Source organism: Anarhichas minor, unplaced genomic scaffold (assembly GCF_050575085.1).
Source record: "Anarhichas minor isolate MPS153535 unplaced genomic scaffold, ASM5057508v1 ptg000040l, whole genome shotgun sequence".
In the NCBI taxonomy this organism is placed as follows: Eukaryota; Metazoa; Chordata; class Actinopteri; order Perciformes; family Anarhichadidae; genus Anarhichas; species Anarhichas minor.
The window spans coordinates 1047230-1063592 of record NW_027466486.1 but is presented as its reverse complement, the minus strand read 5'-3'; the positions used below and the strand labels follow the sequence as shown (position 1 = coordinate 1063592).

Below are 16363 nucleotides of genomic sequence, written 5' to 3'. Positions count from 1 at the left end.
AATTAAAGCCTTGCCCCAGGACATGCTCTCCCATGGCCACCGGGCACGGGATATTTCCCGACACAAATTGGCACATGAGGACAACAAATTACATGATGATTACTGCACTGGCCCGAATGCTGTTCATCTTGATAGAGTTAACCCAAAGTGGGCAGGCCTGTCTCCCAAGTACGGAGCTAAAAGGGGAGAACGAATTACAGTTTTTGACCGGGGCTTACTGTAAAAACCTGCGTTATAAATTTCCAGCTCATCCAGAGAATCACAGGGCAGACACACACACACACACACACAATGCACACGGCCGTACACGCACACACACACACGGACACAGCCATGTAATTCAGGGTTTTTAGTTTGTCCGGTTTTGTTTTTGTTTTTTTGACAGTACTTATTATGTTTATTTATATTTCAGCACTTAAAGCAGGAGCACAGAGGCTTTGTAATTATTGCATCTGAAGTCTTGAAACATGTATCTCGTTCAGTTGAAATAACACAGAGTTTGCCTCGGCCTGGACCTTTTTTTCGTGAAGATTTCCTGAAACAAAACAAAAACTATTAAATAAGAGATCAAAAGCCGGTGAGCCTGAAAAATCAGCGCTAGGAAAGCATCTGGCGGTTGCTTTTACCGCAGTGCAGCAGGCCCATATGTCTGACCTACTACCAACTATGGCTATGAGCTACAGGGCAGGAGGTTAAATGCCCAATTCGAGACTTTTCAACACACATGTCAGTGTTCATGAGGAACAAGGTGGTAGAGAATAAACAGAGAGCGTGTTGAGCGGCTACGTTGAAATCTTTAACAAAGTACGTTTTTGCTGGTTTCTGCAATTCATATTTACTGGTATGTTGAAACACTGAACGCAGCAGCATCCCATCAAAGATGTACTAAAATCACAGAGTGAGACAATACGTCTGCTGGGATGACAGACGGTAGCTCTCCACAGGAAGAGCTCGTTCTTACTTAATTAGGAGGTTCAAGACAGAGCCGGGCTCAAAAATATACACTGAAAACATAATCCAGACACATGCAGAACACACACACACACACATACACACACACACACACACGCTTAAAATATATATATTTCCTTGGATGCATGTGCACGCATATCTCGCACAAACACATGCAATTATAAGCAATTTCCCGGCATACATTTGTCACTCGGATGCACACGCACGCAAAAACAAACATGAACTCTTGACCACTTCGTGGCATAAAAACATCGCAGAGGCACGCACACACACGGCCATTTTTATTTGCACGAATACATAGCCCAGATGCATGCTAAAACACACACGAAGTCCATTCGCACAACTGTAAACTTTCACTTTATTTTTTGCTCCTTGACTACTTAGTCTGAGTGCTCAATTAAGCATCGCTTGTTTAGCTGATTCTCCTCCCAGTTTTATTATTGTTGCCATGTGCTTGACCATGCATGCCTTCACTTTTCACTTTGACTGCCATGGAATTTCTGAGTGATCTCAGAGCCCGTACATCTGTCCTCTTCCCTGTTTAGCAGACTCTCCCTCTGCACCCATAATCATGACTTGTACTACTGTAATGCTGACTGGTGAAGTGTCATGTGTGCGCAAAGGTGCAGAAGACCTTTGTGATCTCTTCGTTAGCAGTATGAAATATAAAGTGGTGTGATGAAATACTCCTTAAAGATCAGCTGTGCTTCCTGCAGCGCGGTGTGTCCTGCTTTTAATACCTAGTACTTCTAAATAGACGCCAATGAAGCGGAGAAAGCCTCCCACGTTGAGCAATGATAATTATCTGACTGAATGTTCCCTTACCATAACAGTATAATTATTATTATTCGAGGAACTCCCTCGCATGAATGATGAATGTCCTGTGTGTCCACGAGTGACAATTATATTCACCATAAGCTGTTATAAAAACAAAGTGGGTTCTTAGATCTGACCGGACAAAACAACTATAAATCACCGATATAAATGCTGTTACCGCACCAAACCATAATCATATCACCGCTCTCACTCACAGTTATAATTAACGCATTGGAGTGCCCACAAATATATCTTTTAAAACATTTTCCAAGTCAACACTTAACTCTTGAGCATAATGGTCCCTTTTCTTCTGCCGGATCTATTAGTGTGATTGGGCCGATAGGTGATCGTGGGACTGCTGACATTCTGTTACATCCTCGTTCTCCTGTGATGACTCAGTTTGTAATCCACCAAAGCATTACTACACATCACATCTTTAACACCCATTAAGCGTTTTTCTCCCCAGTTAGATGATCATATTGTTTTATATAAATACATATGACATACAAAGTTTATAGCTACTGTTTGGTGTAAAAATAGCATTCAACTGAAGGCCCACTTACCATCAACTAAAATCAAAGCTTTATTGGACATTTGTAAGCCTATTAGCATTTCAATGACATTAGTTGTGATTATGAATGCAAGAATGTAATATTAGATGTGATGCAATAATGCCATCATGTCATTAATGATGCAGTAGTATAATAACCCACTGGACTCCCTGACTAACAACAGCTGATTCAGAAGTCACTGCCGTCTCTCTTGGCTCTAAATTGAAGTTCAGCCGTGCGCGCCGCTGCGAGCTCGAGCAAGTACAATCCGGTAATTGTGCGTTGCGTCTTGGCTGGACTCATTTCTCACATGCGGTAACAACATAGAGGAGTCCCCCTCCCCGACAACTGGCCTCCTTCGGTCCCCCCCCCCCCCCCCCCCAACCTCCACCAGTGAACTGTTTTCATAAATCATGTTATTAAGATAACGTCGTGAGGGTGACTGGGGCTCATACATCACAGACCCCATAACTGAACTGGGACTGTCTAGACTTTCAATGCTTTAACGTATGTAATTATAGGCTGCAGCGTACCTGCATAAAGACAGGTCATCGTCTTAAAAACACCATTACTGAAACACAAACTTGTTCTGTTTTGCTTTGGCCTAACATGTTGAAAACTCACAATACGGACCATTTAAAAAAAAAAAAAACATGGTGTTTGTAGAATAGTTTCTACAGTTCATTTTATTATTTATCAGGTAGGTTTAAACAAAGAGAGACGATTTCGGGTACAAGGCCTCGCTGTGTATTTGAGGATTCAGTTCTCTTTGTTTGTTCCAACATTTGACACAGACAGATCTCCGTCCGAGGCAGCTGTGATTTCAGGGAAAATTGATGGCGCTCGTCAAATAAGGATGAGTCACACACGCAGCCTAAAGCCTGCGAGAGGCCTCACCTGTAGACACAGCTGAAACGCAAATAAGATTCTCATGCATTTTCTTGATTTTGCAGCTGGCATGACATGAGATAAAATTTTGATTTAATCGATAAATCATGTCATATGCAGTCTTGATGTTTGCTGTAATGGGAATGCTTTTTTTTTTTTTTTTTTTTTTTTTTAGGCCTCAACAAAAATATTTTTTTCATTATTTATTTTTAAAAGTAAGTGTGAAATATGTTTTGACCTAGACAGAGGCGGATCTAACAGGCAGCCATTAGAGACTTCTTGTTTGACTCCATCCGACCTGGATGACTGAGAATCTTCGTCGGCATATTGCTGTCAGAACGCAGTCATTAGCTACGCTGATTGTAGCGGAGGAAAGTCAGCCAAATGGCACACGACCGCCTGCACCCAAAGCATGAGCCGAGGAGGAACATCTGTCCCAAACACAGTCATCGTAATACTCCCCTGGGCTTGGTAATACTGTGTGTGTAGTGCCAGAGGTGGAAGAAGTACTTTTAGATGTAGCAATACCACAGTGTAGAAATACGTTACAAGTACAAGTCCTGCATTCAATATTTCACTACATTAAAAACGTATTAGCATCAAAATATACTTTTATTAAAAGTAGCGTGTTGAAGTAAGAGTTTTCATTCGGTAAAATGGCACATTTCAGAATAATATATAAAAATGATAAAACTAATTTAAAGCACTGTTGGGTGATTTAATGTACTTTGTCACTTTCCACCACTGTTTAGTGCACATTACCAGGGACCAACTTATGGCATTTTTGGGTAATAGTATTCCAAGCCCCAGCAAAAGTATCTCTATTCTAATAAAACGGGAATACATTTCAGCTATGATGAATAATTCAGGTCGAATCATTTAAACATGTCACTCGTTTAAAATATCTTAACCAACCCCACACAAATTGTACAAACACATTCACTGTTTTATTATTTTAGTGCCAATTAACCTGAGTTTACACATCTCTGTTGGGATGCCAGAGATTTGCATGATGCCAGAGATTTGCATGAATTAATGAGACCACCATTGGACTCAATGCCCGTTTGCGTTCAACTCATTTCTTATGACACTGTGATCATTCACATTTGCCGAGGACGGTAGTTAGTTGACGGAGATAATAAATCTTTTCTGTTTGTTTTAGAGATGTTGGTGTGTTGTCACTTCTCCATATTAAATGAGGGGTTGCTTTCATCATATGGCCTGTACACCCTGCAGCATGCAATTTATATGTGAAGACACATGAGGGGAAATTCACTCAAATTAATCAGTAAATTATCAGTCAGAAAACTTCAAATGAAAGTTTCTAAGCTATAAAGAGAAGCATTGAGAACAAAAGACAGATGTGTCCGGTTAAGTAGCCGTCCTTCAGCACCATCACGGCTCATTTTAACCAAGCCATCCACGACCCCGATGCATGGACATCTGTCTGTCAAGGATGGAACAGAAAAATGTAAATGGATGCCATTTAATGCGAGCCAAAGCACACATTAAATATGAGGGACGCGAGGCGCTGCATGCCCTCCCAGACTGAGTGAAAAAAAAAAAAAAAAAAGATGGGAGGCAGCAGGAGCAGATTCAGAGTAACAGGCCAAGAAGCAACCCATCCAGAATCAACATTACTTCAAACATGAGGTCATCTAAACATCTGTCTACAACATGTCCACCGGGAGTTCAATCAAAGCCCCACTGAAACATGTACAATTGTTTCTGGAAATAAATATTAGGCCTAATTCGGCTGTGATTGGTGCAGCCACCTGGGAATCTCTCTCTCTCTCTCACTCACACACACACACACACACACACACACACACACACACACACACACACACACACACACACACACACACACACACACACACACACACACACACACACACACACACACACACACACACACACACACACACACACACACACACACACACACACACACACACACACACACACTTTGACTTTATTTATTTGTTTGATTCCCCCCTCTCCCCTTTTCTTCCTCTCCTTCATTTAGGTTAAGTGGCTTTATTTGTTCTTTCCCGACTGATTTTTAGGTTCACTGTTTAAAACCAATTAAATCAGCAGAGCCGCGGTGCAGTTTGAAGGAGGCTCTGACAGTCCGGAGGGAGAGCGGCAGTAATCACATGCCGTCTCATGTCGTCACAGTCCATTTGCTGGAGACGGATCGATTTACTCAAGGAGCTTTAAATAATGCATCTACCGAGGAAATAACAACGGACTTAGAGAAAACATTACAGCAGTGAGCATGGAACTAGATGGATTTCCAGTTTCTACTTTTGAAAGATGGTTCGCTGTGTATTCGACCATGAAGGCATTATTTTAATAACTTTTTTCTGCCCCTATATCCATCTTTAATTGACGTTTTGTTCAGATAAGTGAACATAAATTTAGGTGAGGTTTTTTTTCTTCAATGCCGTCTTTGCAGAGCACACATGCACCACTTCTGTCTCCCTTTAGCCAAAAGCTATGACTGAAACATAAACATGAAAACGTTGCAACATCCCTTTACTGTGAAAAGAGATATAGCATGCAACTACTACCACCTGGTGGACAAAATGAGAATGGACATTAAGGTATGAACTGAAAGAGCTTCATTACCCATCATGCACACTTTCTGCACTGCAGATTCAAATGTTACTCATCAGGACACAACCACGTGGAATTTAGACTTTTTGTAAATACAATGTAAACAACTCCAACATAACATACTAGGGCTGAAACTAACTATTACGTTCATTCTCGATTTTTTGTTTTTGGCTATAAAATTTCAAAAATATACTGCAAAAATGGCCGTGACAATTGAAATGAGATGGTGCCAAGTGGGACGGCCTTATCTCCTTTCCTTTGGTTCAATGATGGTGGACCCTATATGCTAAAGGAGATAAGAAAGGAAGCATTGAAGTAACTTTCCAAAACATTTAGACTTTGACCAGCTATGGATGTCACTTAAATACTTCCGGGTCATTTCATAGTTGTGAACCCTTCCTGAGCAAAACAGACTATTTGACTGCAGCTCGAATGTCCACTTTCACAGACTCACGGACTCATTCCCACAGAGTCCGTGGGGGTTTAGGGCCGTCCCACTGTCACATCACCAAGTGCTTGACAGCTCTCTCGCAGACATCTTAAGCACTTCGTTCACACTCTCAGAAATGCAGACTTTGCCTGAGGATATCACCCACAATTCATAGCTTTGTGACAAACACAGATTCATCATGGGAAGCCTGGAGGCTTGAAGAGAAAAAAGGTAAACAAAGAGGACGGCACCTGGGTATTAAGCCTGGCCTATTCAATGTACACAGAAATATTAACATTAAGGATATAAGATGGTACATAAAAACCAATTTATTACACACCTGGTTTAATTCATTAACTATTCACTTTAATTTTGCTTCATGATGCTGTTTTGCAAAAAACTATTAAATCATTTATTTGACCATTTTACTTTTCTCGTAAGGAAAGAGCTGGAAGGCGATCAGATCGGGCAGTAAAAAAAACTAAAACAAAAACCCACAAGTGTACACATTTTGGCGTCATTAAAGTTACGCGATATGTTGATGCAAATTGTTGTCCCATTTGTAATTATATCATTATAGCCTTTCACACACAACCAGTTACCAGGTAAGGTCAGAGAGGGTCCCAGAGGGTTCAGGGATTAAGGCCTTAGGGGGGACATTGAGATTTGGCAAAACATCTTATTTTATCAGACCAACACTCCAGAACCTAAATGATATTACGTTTACTATTCCATTTGACAATTTTTCCCCAACCTTTTTTGCTAGTTATGTATTCAAGTAAAGCGATGTCTAGTTGTGTCAGCGGTTTTAGAAGTTACAACTTTCGACCTCTAAAATTCTCACATCGTCTCATTTTAATACATTTGAGCTACAACTATTACATTTTTGACAAAAAGGCAAAGATTGGATATAATGCTTTATTACCCACTGGAGGGGTCTTGACCCCCCTGGTTGGGAATCACTGACATAAGACAAAGAAAAGAAAATCAATGGGGAAATTAAAACTAAAGTTAGCGAGTGTTTTTCTGTCGATTGACTAATCGTTTCAGCTCAAAAACATGTCCAAAAATGCCTATAATATCATAAAATCTGCATACTGTATAACACGGGTAAAGAAAAATCACTGGTGCCAGCTAGCGCTTCAGAACACCAAACTGTGGCCAAAATGCAGCTTTTTTCCCCCTTAATTCACATTTAATTTATAGGCTCGAAGACCTGCTCGCACGTAAATTAACAACAGTCCGTCTCCATCCTCGTAAACGGTGAATCAGGATGAAAAAAAGAATAATCTCTGTAGGGGAGGCAGCGTGAAGCCGTGGAAAAACACTGAGGTCATTCTGCTTCGGGTTCAAACCTCGGTCCCATCACTCTTGGTGAGGACAGACGAGAGTCCCTCAGCCTCCCAGGGGGCTTGTGAGGTGTAAACAGGGAGGGACAAGCAACAATGCCACAGTACGTATGACAACTCCTTTCTCATGAAAAACACTGCCTGAGTACATCTTAATTAGCCTGAAAAGAAGTGTTCACTGAAGTTCATACAACATACTGTAGATCCAGCGTTCATTAGCTGATCAGCTGATCCTTACTAGTTACTAATGATGACAATGCAGCCTTCTGTGCAGAGCTCCCGGGAGTCAAGAAAAGCCAGAACACTACGCGTACTACTGTTAGTTAGTTCCTTCTTGAATAAACCATTGTATGAGAGCAAAGTATTGGAGTAAATGAGGTAAATATTGGACTTTTGGAACCAAAATCATTCCGCTGTAAAATAAAACTGGAATATACTGCAAAAGCTGTTTAGAGAAGCATTTGAAATTGTGTGAGTTTTTGGAGCAGTAAAAATATTACACCATTAACTGTAACTGCATGAGAGACTCCGCGGCAACTTAACACAGAGTGTCGCGCACATCTCCACTGACTGTAACATGGATTAGAAGTAGATTATGACATTTACAGTTTGGATAGTTTGGAGTTTTTTCAAAAGGCGTTCTACGAGGTAGGCTACGTATCCACAGTCAGTGTATTACCTACAGTAGAGCGCGGTCGGCACGTCCACCAGCATTGAAGTTAAGTTAAGTTATTTCCACCGCTGTACCTTGCAGTCAGGTAGCTCTTTCTATGGCCTCTTCAACCCACCAGACTCCTTTGACATAAACATTTCACCTCACAAACACAAGAGTTGCTGGTCTGCCGCTGCCTCGATCGATAGGTTTGTTTGTGCTACTGTGTGACTTTGTTGGATCCGAACTAACCCTTTAAAAACACCAAAGTCACCCAATAAACACGAACGAACCTACCGAACGAGGCGGCGGTAGACCAGCAACTCCCGTGTATTTCTCAAAAGAGTATTTTGGCTTTTGAAAAAAGCATAGATAGTAATGGCTGCCTGACGGCAAGGGACAGTGGAGAGAATATCCTAAATGAAGTGTACACTTAAAGTGATACTTTTAGGTGGCTAAAATATGTTTCGCTGTTGTTTCGGTCCACAGCAGTACTTTGCTTTGCTCCCGTGCCGGTACTCTGTTTCTCCAAACTGGGGGCGTGCTGGCCGCCATCTAGTGTAGGCAATATACGGACTATGGACAAGTACCTCGTATCTATAGTGGAAGAAACGTCAGAAGCATTTCTTGAGTCACCCTTGAGTCAGTATTGTCACTTTGTGCAATGATGATATCAAAATGTCCATTTAACTGTTTATATAGAGAAATCTAAATATGTGAAATTAAACTACGTCACTAATAGTACACCTATGTTTCAAGGGGTGCACGCATTTGGAAAAATGTATAATTCTGTCATCTCTAATGTAAGATTTATAACGTATTACTGTGATTTCTGAACATGAAAACGATATATCCTGAAGCCAGAAAGACTTTGCTGAAGACCTTGGACATTGTGCACAGAAAGGTTTTCTTTAAAAACTGTGTTGATAAAAACTTAGTGAGTGAGCACAGCAAGAACACCGGGAACACAAACATGAGGAAAGAGTTTTGTGGTCCTTATTGTTTTCAGCTGTTCGCTTGTTCAGTTGGAGAAAAAACTGAAACCGACAGACCGTCTACACTGATTATCCCCTCACAGGCTTGTTAGATACATCTGTATCGTCACTTGTTCACAAATAGGCGAGATAAAAGCAACCGTCAACAGCCAGAGTGAGTCAGCAATGATTAACTAACAACCTTAACTCTGGTTTCACAAAAGAGAAATCCTTTTCTTTTCATGCAATCAACTTTCTCCTACTGTTGACATTTTCTGAAACACTGCAACTGATAAATCTTACCAGAGCGGACAGAATACTGCAACAATGAGATATAGTGTGCAATTCTTCCCAAATCACGAATCAGTCCACGACTCTTTCACTTCACAGGCAATTTAACGGTATGTTACAACTCTTTCCACATATTTAGTGATTCACAATAATGGTTTGGTGCATATTGTTTAACAAGCATTATTTTTGACTCAATGATCTCATGTTTGTGGCATCATCACTGTTCAGTTGGTGTGATCATGTGGGTGTTATGTAGGTTATGGTAGGAATACTGGTTATATGGAGGATATAGCCTCTCTGGCACTGCAACCAAAATACATTTCCAGAAATGTGTTATTTCCTCATTTCTCATCTCTGAAGCCGGAATACACCGACTTCCTTTAAATGCCAGGCGTCTCTGCCAGACTTCTTGGATATTTTTGGTGCGTTTCCTTCTCCTCAGCATCTCTTATTAGGGGCTAAATTGTCAGCATATTCTTCCCTCTCCGCCAGCTGTCTCGCCGTTTTTACTTTGCACCCTTTGCTTCAATAAAACACGAGTTGACAACGTGTCCTCCGTGTTACGCAATCTCGCTACAGCCAATAGCCTCGTTCGGGATGAACTGCACCTCGTCTGGAATGTGAAGAGAAACAGATGAGTGTTTTTTTTTTGTGAGGGTTAAGTAAGGCAAAAATAAGCGAGAGGGATGACTTCGGCTCACTTCCTGGTTAGAGACGAGGAAGAGGCTCAAATCACCACGTTTGATATGCCTCTATGAATCTGGACCTGGAACCAGGACCTTGGTTAAACACCAGGTCTGTTCTGTCTGGAACTGTCCATACTCTTATCTGTGAACCCAGCACTCTGTACTTTAGTCTGTGATTTGTATTAGATGGATAATTAACGTAGGGAGAGGTGATGTCACAAAGGAAGGCCCAGCTAGCACCTATTTTTACATGAAAAGTGTTTAAGCTAACAGTTACCTTCACAGAGCTTAACCTGTAAAAAACAATGATTACATATGAGGCACAACACGCCGGCTATAACGTTAGTTTACACCCACTTCATTGTCTTCCTGTCAGTCTGAAGGGGTTTTAATCATACCTTTTTGTCTGCTAACATCTATTGTTAGATACGTTTTTGTCTGCTAACGTTACAGGTTCTGCGATGACGGCTATGAAGCCTGTACTTAAGTACCATTTGAATGGCTTATTTTCATTTTCTACAACTCTTCTAGCGTTCAAATGGAAATGTTACTTCCATAGCCTTGGGCTAAATGTCAGATGTAACACATGACTACTGTTTACATTCTAGAATTTCAAACTGTTCACTTTAGCCCAGTTTCACACCGGCAACTTTTAGCTCTTTTAGTAAGCTTTCGGGAGATAACCCCGCCAGCCCATAGGCTACAATTGGGGTTAGCCCACTTTGGCATTTGCCAAAACTGTGCCAATGTGAAAGCTTTCTTAGCCTCATGCTAACAGCCGCCTGTGTGAAAACCCCTTACGAGCTCTCGGTAACAGTCAATGTCGCATAATGAAATGGTTTTTCTACCCAATTAAAGTCCTGCTTCAAAGTTTGACATTTGAAAGTTGTTATTAACATAATTTCCAGTGGTGGAAGTATTCAGATCCTTTATTTGGATAAAAGTAACAATAACAACCACATCATAAAATACACTACAAGTAAAAGTCCTGCATTCAAAAGTATGTAACTATTTTCAGCAAAATGTACTTAAAGTCCCAATTGTTCAGTAAAATGTTCCCCGTCAGTGTTTTACGATAATATATGATGTTTTTGGATTACTGCTGCATTATTGTGTATGTTGCATTTTACTGCTGTAGATGATCACGGTTGAGCTCATTTGAACTCCTTTACACACTGTTGGGTAGTTTAATCTTCAGCGATGCATCATATTCTATAAGATCATCATAAGCGTCGCTGTCCTGTGAGAACCACGTATCTCTAAAAAGTCCCCTTTTCATCAGCTCAGAAAAACAACCATCTTTGTGGTGATGTATTTTCCAGCTGATCCGAGAGGCTTTTTAAATAGTTTATTAAGTTTAAGAAGTAGGGGAATTTTCTCAACCCAAAAAGGATGACTTCCTCCTTCAGTTAATCACAAATGTTCAAATGTCCAAATGTCCAAATCTGGAGAGACTTGGTTTCACTGGACAGGAAGGGGAGGGAACAACTGTAATCTGAAATGTAACAAAAGCTGACAGACAAATGTAGAGAAGTCAAAAAAAGTCAAATATTTGCCTGGAAATACTCAAGTAAAGTACACGTTTCCCAAATGTAGACTGAAGTGCAGTACTCGAGTACATGTAGCCTACCTAGTTACATTCCATCACTGATAAAGAGTACTTAAGAAGGTAAACAAAACAGAAAACCCTCACTCACTGGATGGCTACACGCATGCGCAAACTGATTTCCTGGTGCCTCTTCCGTTATCCAGCGCGTGAACTATCTTGGTGACATATGTATTATCTTTGATCACCTAACGACCCAAAGATAATCTACTCGGTTGCTGATTATCTACGCATGTACACTTAAAGCCAGACACCTTTCTGTAGGCCTACACGTTACCGGTAACCGCTCTCGTGGGAAGGTGAACGAGGCGGACGTTAAATCGGTAACCGTTGCCACATACATGTAGCATCGTGCACACTCCCTAAACTGTTGCGTAATGCGACTCGGTCGTTAGAAATAGTAGAAGTGAAACAGTTGTTTTAACTTACCAGCGGATCCGCCGGCGATAATCTGATGAGACGCTTCCCGGAGCATGCTCTGCGGCTTTTTGGTTGTCATCTTTAAACAAAATGTTTCCTATCAAAACAAACGCATGTAAGAAACCCCCGTTACAAGTAATGCTCTGTTTGTTGTAGCCTAGCGTGAGTTCACACATGTCTCTGGTTAACCGCGTGCATTAACACGCGACCTACCCGTGCTGCTGCTGCTGCTGCTGCTGCTCGGTAGAGAGGCGGCTGTGTTGTCTTGTCTTCAGGCTCCAGTGAAGTGTCTCTGCTGTGGCTGCAGCCCACGTAGGAGAAAGCGCAGCCGTGATATCTCTCCCGGGTGCTCGCGGGCTAGGCTAATATGGAATCAATTACAAGCACACACACAAAAAAACTGCTGTTTCAGATCGACCCTCCCATCGCCTCACAGCCGCGAAGCGTCTGAATATTGTGAATACACACTGGATGAACCCTGACCCGCTGTAATTAAGTGTTTGATGCCAATATATCCATCACATATTGATAGACAATGGACTTTTATTACAGCAGATTATATAAAACAATGACAAGCATCTGAATAATGACTTTTCATGTAACTGGTATTTGCTCTTGGAACAAAATCTCTAAAAATGGCTGACAGGGTCGTCAGGTTTGCATAAGTGAGAAGCACGGTATGAGGGCCCTACCTAAACCAGATACAAACATTGTCCCCCGTCTCACTAGATGATGAAGCACGGTATGAGGGCCCCTACCTAAACCAGATACAAACATTGTCCCCCGTCTCACTAGATGATGAAGCACGGTATGAGGGCCCTACCTAAACCAGATACAAACATTGTCCCCCGTCTCACTAGATGATGAAGCACGGTATGAGGGCCCTACCTAAACCAGATACAAACATTGTCCCCCGTCTCACTAGATGATGAAGCACGGTATGAGGGCCCTACCTAAACCAGATACAAACATTGTCCCCCGTCTCACTAGATGATGTAATGTGAGTCCCGTGTTCTAAAGAAACTATTCTTCCTTTAGCGGTCAAATGATGTGTTAGATCAGAGAGGTGTATAGTAGGACTGTCACTCCTATTTAAATCACGTCGGACTAAAACACAGTCGGACATGCTGTACTTTGACATGTGACATCACAAACATATATATATATATATATATATATAAGTGATGTTTCAGTAGCTTTTTCATGTGTTTATACGTAGCTGGAATACAGTATCACAACTGGAACAAACAGTTAACGGGATAATTAAAGGGTCACTTCATCTGCGATAAAACATTACAAGACTCATTGTATGCGAGAGGTTAATAAGAGCTTTGACATGCTGAAGTTTGGTCAGTCGGAGAACTCGTGAATTATGATGCAGACTCACTACGACACTAAGCACAATGCGATTGTCAGCGTTTGTATAGAATTCCTGTTCAAAATACAGTTAAAATTAAGTTATTAGTCAGTTCATTAGATTTGATTGAGTAAACCTTCAGAGAGTTTTAATTGATAATCAAATAAGTCTTGTTATTTTAAAGCAAACACGACAAACACACCGGCTCCTCTCTCATGAAGATGCTTCAGTGATGGAAAGTAACAAAGTACATTTACTCAAATACTCTGCTACTTGTACTAGTATTTCCCGTTTATCTTAACACTATCAATCTATTAATGCAGTCATTTTACATAAGAAGGAACAATGGACATTAGTTATGAGCACTTCATGTTTGTGCCATATTTAGCCACACTGGCTCGTTTTTATCTGCAGTCTCTGGCAGGTTGACGGCATTAAAATAATTCATACCACAGCAGCACATCAGCAAAGACACGTATGAAGCTGTTACAATCGGCTCCACCTCCACCAACTACACCAGTAAATGCACATGTATGTAATAATAACCATCCAGTAATGTATATGTTATGATATTAAACAGAATATCTTGAGGTTTTTGACTGTTGGTCAATATCAAGCAATTACTAGTAATGTAAAGGAAATCTTCACTATATATTTATACTAAAAAACAAATTCATAGAGAATAATGGGCAGATTAATCGATAATAAAATCAATTGTTAGTTGCAGCCCTGAAATATAGTATTACAGCCATATGGAGGAAGCATATATTAGAATAAACACCAGGCTTTTATTATTTAGAATAAGTTTTAAACTATGCACACACATCTCTGTACACACCCTCAGGTATATATTTAGTTTTTTTACTTCATGCCTCTCATATAGCGTACATAATGGTACAGTCAGCCAGTATAATAAGGATTTACAGTAAGGGTAACAAAATGACCATCTATCCAACAACACTGGAATCTTTTACCCCAAATTAAATTTGATTTAAACTTTTATAAAGCATGTGTCCTGAGCCATTTAGTGCAACACGGAAAAATAAGAGGAGTTATTATATTTTCTCTTTTGATGAGCAATGATGGCATGCAGAAGTTCAGCGGTGAGCCCTATAACGAGCATTTCATTTTGTAAAAGAGCAGCTTTGGAACAACAGGAGCTTCAGACGAGCTATAAAAACGTGGGATTTACAGCATGTATTTTGGCAGGAAAATGCCATTACCACTTTGGATAAGAAGAAGCAGAACAGCTTCCACCCCAACAACCTCGACTCCAGTAAAACATGTCGACTGGGCAGCATGTGGACAACCAGCACAGAGGCTAAGTGTATAGTTTATGGATGTGTTGGATGAGAGAAGAAGGTTTTTAGGAACAAAAACAGTGTTCTTCTTTTCCAAGAGTAACGTATGCATTTTGTCAGTGTTGCATGAATCCTGTGTTTCCGGAATAGATTACACTTACAGGCAAAACCAATTAAATGTGCTGCTCCAGCACAAGAAAATTATTGATGCGTTCAAGCACAGCCGTTATTTTGAGACTTTCAAGATTTGAAGGACTATAAAAACACTTTTTGTATCACAGAGAAGCTAATTAAGAGACGAAACAGCAGAAATCATCTGGGTTTTCATGAGATTTATACCTGCTAAACAAATACTTAAGGTATCAGTGGTGGAAAAAGTATTCAGTTCCTTAAGTAAGAGTAGTAATACCACGCCATAATGCCACTTCCATTACAAGTAAAAGTACTGCATTCAACATTTAAATGAAGTTTAAGTATAGATGTATTATTGGAAAAAAGTACTTTAAATTAATAAAAGTAAAAGTACACATGATGTATTTTTAATGATTCTGAACACACTTTAATCACAAACTTCCACTGTGGACCATAATTATATTGAACAAGAATGTATTTAATATGTAAATTTGCATTAATTAGTTATATACAGTATGTCATTATTTGAAACAAAACGCATAAATATATTGATTTCAATTATCAAAAGTGGAAGCAGAGTTGAAGCTCTTTGTATATTGTATATGCCCTTCGTTTCTTTACACCACAGTAAGGTATAAAATAGATTCAATTAAGATATAAGGAAGCACGCAGGAACACAGGATTGTACCGTTTATTCTATTATCACACAGACAATCATAAAGACACCGTCTTTCAAACACATTCTAGTACAGATAACCAAACATACTCTGCTCTTAAATTACTCTGCTACATAAAGGAAACTGTAAGTTTTCCAATATAAACGTGACAGTTGTGGAAAACTTTACCCTTTTAAGCACAATTTAGTGGTTCCAGCTGCTCAAATGCAAATATTTGCTCTCTTTTTAGAAGCTTCGATGATATTAAACTTAAAGTTACTACAAGGAACTTTCATTTTGTGTTGATTTTGGCGCTCCTTGTGGACAAACGTGGTAGTGTTTCAGAGGAACCGATTCCCTTTAGAAAACCTCTCATTTTACTGCAGCAGGGTCTGAGAGTCTGCCCCGCTCAGCCCTGGTTCTGGTTCTCCCCTGCATCCCTTCCCTCCAGCGGGCCCAGCAATACAGCCTGGGCCTCCAGCAGCCAGGTGTCAGTGTTTGCTCGCAGCGGGGAACGGCGGATCAGCGAGGCGAAGTTCTGCGCTTGGCCGGAGGACGACGAAGGCTGGCAATGAGCTCTCCTCCTCCCTGTTTCCCCCTCAGGCTGCAGGTCGTAGAATCTGGGTCTGTCCGCGGCGAGCTGGAGGCCCAGCTGGAGTC

The 16363-nt window shown here is 40.6% G+C and overlaps 1 protein-coding gene across 1 annotated transcript in view; it reads right to left on the bottom strand.

The window, feature by feature from the left end:
- slc25a21 (solute carrier family 25 member 21) overlaps positions 1-12629 on the bottom strand; it is a 79604-nt gene extending 66975 nt beyond the window's left edge. Inside the window, exons 1-2 of the mRNA XM_076108458.1 lie at positions 12471-12629; positions 12267-12354 (exon numbers count right to left, since the gene is read on the bottom strand). Coding sequence (XP_075964573.1) covers positions 12267-12336 — 70 coding nt within the window. The 5' untranslated portion in view covers positions 12337-12354; positions 12471-12629. The remainder of the gene's footprint in view (positions 1-12266; positions 12355-12470) is intronic.
- Between the last annotated feature and the right edge of the window lie 3734 nt (positions 12630-16363).